Below are 6,035 nucleotides of genomic sequence, written 5' to 3'. Positions count from 1 at the left end.
TAAGTCAAAAAATTGTATTAAAGAAAAGAGTTATTTACAAGATAGTACATGAGAAAAGAGGTCACAACAACCCCAAAAACTCAAAATACTATTTCAATAGAAAATAGGAAACATATGGGAACTCAATTCAGTTTAACAAATCAGGACGACCAACAAAAGTGAGTCTCACTCCATTATCTAATAAGCAACCAGTCTTCGCCATCTTGTCAGCTGCGAAATTGGCTTCACGGTACGTGTGCACAAAATTTATAGAATCAAACATGCCCTTTACATCATACCATCGCTGTCTAGCAAACCAAGGAATAGAATCCCCTTCCAAAGCTGTTATGACACTTGATGAATCATTCCGCACTAGAACATCCTGGTATCCCCATTGAACTTCCCATTCTAAACCAATCAGAATGTTATACAACTCCGCCATATAATTGGAAATAATTCCAAGACCAACACACATCGCCCCAACCACTTCACAAGCAGAATTTCTCGTCACCACACCCGCTCCCGCCACCCCTGGATTGCCTCTAGAGGCACCGTCCCAGCACAGCAAGAGCTGATTGTGCATAGGAGGTTGCCAAAAACACTCAACAGGCTCTAACATCTTCACCCTACGACATTTAACTCTAAAAAAATTCAGAATCTCAAGATCTTCTACCTTGTTGAACATATAACCTGTCATTCTAGCCGAATACTTATGAATGAGGTTAAACACACGTTTTTTGAAGAAAGTCCAGCAAGGCTTCTTCTTTTCATAGACCATCTTATTACTTTGATACCACAACTCCGAACGCAGCACCAAGATTGAGACTAACCACAGGTCTTTAACCATTCTACTACGCCCTTTCGCTTCCTTGTTAGCAGCAAGCAAGTTATAATGAGGAATAATACGGAAAATACCTGCCAGCCAATGCCAAGCCCGATTCGCAGCACTACAGCTCCAAAGAACATGTTCCAAAGACTCCTCCTCAATCTGGCACACACTGCACCTCGACGGAAGAGCTATCTTGAACCTGCTCTTTACTTTATCCAGAGTTGCACAAGCTCCCCTGACAAACTTCCAATTTTGCACTGCCAAAGAAGGGTGCACAACACTCTTCCATAACAGATTTGCTTCCTCCAGCACTGGATATCTCATCCTCACCAGCTCCCTTGCAGACTTAACAGAGAATAAACCTTTAAGGTACGGCATCCATATCTTCCTATCACTTCCTGTATGCCTCCTTGGCAAGCTCTCCAGATCCACACCAGCACTGACGAGGTCGTGCATATGAACTCCTTCCAGCTGCCACTTCATTAGCAAGTAAACATCCACTCTTAGCCATTTATCCCTCAAGGAGTGTGAAAACTACTACTAATACTACTGACTAACCAAGATTCAATATTTCAGAGATTGTTGTATTAAGATAATAAATTAATGTGCAAATAAAGCAATTGTATAAAGATTGTAAATCAAGGATGTGGATGTATTAGGTATACGGAATCCCTTGCAGGCTAAATTTCACTTATGTCTCTCACAAAGGTCTATAATATTACTCATGCATAATTGCAAACCTAGCTATTGATACATGGAAGATATGACGTTTAAGATTTATCGACAAGTCGTAATACAAGTTATGTTTGTTCTCAACCTTAAGTAGAAATCCTAAGAACTAATCATACAAGGCCTAAATAGTCTAAGAATATTCATAAATCAATTGGTAACAAAGTTCAATGAGAAATTCTATCAACCTAACAATAGACTATACATGGAATAGAATATGAGAAATTGAATAGAAAATAAACCATTGAAGAGAAACTCAAACACATGACATTAAGGTGGCGGTGTTTGCTTTGGGTGCGGATAGTGCTCCAGGTCCGGATGGTTTCTCGGGGTGTTTTTATAGACATTGTTGGGATTTAATTCATCAAGACCTAGCTAAGGCTATAATTTTTTGCTGGATCAACAAAACTATTCCTAATGGGGATAATTCTAGTCTCATTCTTTTGCTTGGTAAGGTAAGAGGTGCGGATAGCCTGAAGAAATATAGACCAATTGGTCTAAGTAATTTTTTCTTCAAAATATTTACTAAAATTTTAGCAACCAGACTTGGAAAAGTCTTGGATAATTTGGTCTCGGAGGAACAAGTGGCTTTTATGAAGGGGAGAAATATTCATGAAAATATTAGTTTGGCGTCTGAATTGGTTAATGAGCTGCACATTAAAAGAAAGGATGGCAACTTAGGTCTCAAACTTGATATTTCCCAAGCTTCTGATACAGTAAGTTGGCCTTTTGTCTTGGAGGTGTTTCGTAGATATGGTTTCTCAGAGGATTGGTGTACGATTCACAATATTCTGAAGTCTGCCAGGATTTCTATTCTTCTTAATGGGAGTCCGGAGGGTTTTTTCAAGATTAATAGAGGTTTGCGTCAAGGGGATCCACTATCTCCTCTTATCTTTGTTTTGATAGAGGATGTTCTAAGTAAGAACATTACTAAACTCTTTCAAAACAAGCGTATGACTCATATGGTGAAGCGTAATGGTATTGCTCCAACTCATTTATTTTTTGCTGATGATATTATGATCTTTTGTAAGGGTAATATGATGAGTCTAACAAACTTAGTGAAGCTCCTGGGTGATTATCAACAAGCTTCTGGACAGCGAGTTTGCAGGGAGAAAAGCAAAATTTATTTTGGAGGTGGGTCTTTGCATAGGAGGCAGTCTATTGTAGATTTCTTAGGCATGGGAGTGACTTATTTCCCGGATAGGTATTTGGGGGTTAAGGTGATGCCTGGAGTGGTGAAGTATAGCCATATTAGTAACGTGGTGGACAAACTGAAGGACCATCTTTCGGTTTACAAAGGTAAAATGCTTTCCTTTCAGGATCTTGTGGTACTTGTTAAAACTGTCCTTTCAAGTTATGCGATTCATAACATGGATGTGTATAAATGGCCTGTTAAATTTGTTAAACAATGTGAACGTGTGATTCGTAATTTCTTTTGGTCGGGAGATTCAAACTTGGCTAGAGCTTTTGTGGTTGGTTATGACAAGATCTGCAGTCCGGTGCGGGAAAGAGGTCTTGGGCTTACTAGCCTAAGCAACATGAACAAGGCTCTGATTATTAAGTTGTGGTGGAGTATTAAAAATTCTACTAAGAAATGGGCTAGATTTCTGGAATCGAAATTCACTTGTAAAGATGGTCGGCTGAAGTTGGTTGGAGTTAAATCTGCAATTCTTCCTGGGATTCGTTAGGTGCACACTGAAGTTATGCGCAATACTAAATCTTTAATTGGTGACGGTAGAGCAACTTCACTATTTTATGATGTATGGTATGGGACTGAAACTTTGACAGACGTTTTGCAACAACCTGACCTTGACAGAAATGCAAGGGTTAGTGAAATCATTGTGCAGGATCAATGACAGCTGGAAAGAGTTCATATGCACTACCTTGTCAGTTCTGATGTGGATCTGGAGAGCTTTCCAAGGAGGCACACAGGAAGTGATAGGAAGATATGGATGCCGGACCTTAAAGGTTTATTCTCTGTTAAGTGTGCAAGGGAGCTGGTGAGGATGAGATATCCGGTGCTGGAGGAAGCAGATCTGTTATGGAAGAGTGTTGTGCACCCTTCTTTGACAGCGCAAAATTGGATGTTTGTCAGGGGAGCTTGTGCAACTCTGGATAAAGTAAAGAGCAGGTTCAAGATAGCTCTTCCGTCGAGGTGCAGTGTGTGACAGATTGAGGAGGAGTCTTTGGAACATGTTCTTTGGAGCGGTAGTGCTACGAATAGGGCTTGGCAATGGCTGGAAGGTATTTTCCATATTATTCCTCATTATAACTTGCTTGCTGCTAACAAGAAAGCGAAAGGTCGTAGTAGAATGGTTAAAGACCTGTGGTTAGTCTCAATATTGGTGCTGCGTTCGGAGCTGTGGTACCAAAGGAATAAGATGGTCTATGAAAAGAAGAAGCCTTGCTGGACTTTCTTCAAAAAACGTGTGTTTAACCTCATTCATGAGTATTCGGCTAGAATGACAGGTTATATGTTCAACAAGGTAGAGGATCTGGAGATCCTGAATTTTTTCAGAGTTAAATGTCATAGGGTGAAGATGTTAGAGCCTGTTGAGTGTTTTTGGCAACCTCCTATGCACAATCAGCTCTTGTTGTGCTGTGACGGTGCCTCTAGAGGCAATCCAGGGGTGGCGGGAGCGGGTGTCGTGGAGAGAAACTCTGCTTGTGAAGTGGTTGGGGCGATGTGTGTTGGTCTGTGAATTATTTCTAGTTATATGGCGGAGTTGTATAGCATTCTGCTTGGTTTAGAATGGGCAGTTCAATGGGGATACCAGGATGTTCTAGTGCGGACTGATTCATCAAGTGTCATAACAGCTTTGGAAGGGGATTCTATTCCTTGGTTTGCTAGACAGAGATGGTATGATGTAAAGGGGATGTTTGATTCTATAAATTTTGTACACACGTACCGTGAATAGGGCTGAACAGAAACCGAACCGATAACCGCATAACCGAACCATAACCGCACCGAACCGATAATCCAACGGTCGGTGACGGTTTTCATTTTAATAACCGTTAGATATACGGTTCGGTGTACGGTTTTACCCATAACCGCAAGATAACCACACCGAAAAACCGATTAATAGGGACCGTCGATTAGTTTTTATCTTGATTAATCCTAGCCGTCTAGATTAAAGCCTACACCATATATATTTCGGAACCCTAATTTTTTCAGAAGTTTTCATCTCGTTTCTCTTCTTCTCGGCTCTCGCTCTTCAGTCTGAAACCCCAGTCGCCTCCACCACCAGTAGAACCACCACTTTGATCTTTTAAACCACCTCCATCAAGAGCACCACCACCTCATTGGCTCTATCTAGTAAGTAAATAGATCCCCTGTTCTATTTCTCATTCTCGTTTCGATTGATTTGTTTGTTTTTCAATTTCTAGGGTTTTTTTTTAATTATTCTTCTGTTAGGACTTAGAGTTTCTTTCTTCGAAATGGTTTGCTTGTTGTTTTGTGTTTATCAATCAATTTCTTTTGTCAAATCTTATTTTTCTGATTACAGTCATGGGTTTTTTATTTTAGGTTTTGGTTGAGTTGAGGGGAGGAACTCAAGAAGGAGTCTGAAAGCTATTATCATTCAGTTTGAGTTAAGGGAAGGAAGGAGTCTGATTACAGGTAACTACTAACTAGTTATCTACTCATGATGAAGGAGATGTTGGTTAGGTTTTATTTATAGTTTTTGTTAGTAGTCTTGTCCAGTAGGAGAAGAAGTTGAATCTAGCTAGGGTTATATTTAAGATTTTGCATTGGAGTCCAAGAGGAGAGATCAAAGTTGGGTTCATGATTACTGGTTTGATTTTTGTCTCTGTATTCATTTAGTTGCAGAGGGTCGCTTTTGTTTTGTTGATCTTTCTTTTACTAGCTCCATTGTTATTAGTACTAGTAGTTCTGTCTTTGATTGAAACTATCTTGCATTTTCAGTATCTTTTAATTTTATTTCTTATATCTGTTGTGATTGAATGCAAGTAAAAGACTAAAGCAACAGCTGTGCAGTTGGAATTTGAGAAAGACCATGGATCTGTAATTTCATTGGATTTAGGAATATGTTTTTAGGATGAACCCAACCTTGATACCAATGGGTGCAGCTTCAATTAAAATTGATTCAAATTATGGTAATCAAGTTAGTTTCATTATCAAGTTCATAACTAACTTGATTGTTTTAAGAAATATGAATGCTTGTATTAAGAAGTAAGAACTAACTTGTTTACCTTTGGTTGTTTGGCAGGGTAATGATTGGATCAAGTTCAGTTTCATTATCAAGCTGCAAGATGGCAAGTGCATCTCCTCTCCATCCCCTGCAGCTGGGTCTGTTGATGTGACACTGTCAATAACACCTCAAGTTGATGCTACAAATCAAGAAACACAAGCTATAGAGCAGGCTACACAGGACCCTGCACCTGAGGTTGTACCGAAGAAGAAGGGGAAAACTAGATCAAAAGTTTGGAATGACTTTGTAAGGCTCAGTGAAGAACAAGCTCAGTGTAAGCATTGTAA

General features: G+C 39.6%; 1 protein-coding gene across 1 annotated transcript; it reads left to right on the top strand.

Annotated features, from left to right (window-relative positions):
* The first annotated feature begins 3,411 nt into the window (after positions 1-3,411).
* Positions 3,412-4,239, top strand: LOC113324502. Its single transcript, XM_026572824.1, has 2 exons — positions 3,412-3,657; positions 3,709-4,239. Exons 1-2 carry the CDS (start codon positions 3,412-3,414, stop codon positions 4,237-4,239), a joined length of 777 nt encoding a protein of 258 aa, XP_026428609.1.
* Positions 4,240-6,035: the final 1,796 nt, after the last annotated feature.

This window comes from Papaver somniferum, chromosome 11 (assembly GCF_003573695.1).
Source record: "Papaver somniferum cultivar HN1 chromosome 11, ASM357369v1, whole genome shotgun sequence".
NCBI classification, from domain to species: domain Eukaryota; kingdom Viridiplantae; phylum Streptophyta; class Magnoliopsida; order Ranunculales; family Papaveraceae; genus Papaver; species Papaver somniferum.
This window is presented reverse-complemented; position numbering and strand designations above follow the sequence as displayed.

Bases quoted from the DNA above. Each gene is read 5' to 3' on its own strand.
- LOC113324502 (XM_026572824.1), top strand. From the start codon at position 3,412: ATGCACTACCTTGTCAGTTCTGATGTGGATCTGGAGAGCTTTCCAAGG. The intron at 3,658-3,708 runs GTAAAGAGCAGG...AGTGTGTGACAG, and splicing joins CTTGTGCAACTCTGGATAAA to ATTGAGGAGGAGTCTTTGGA.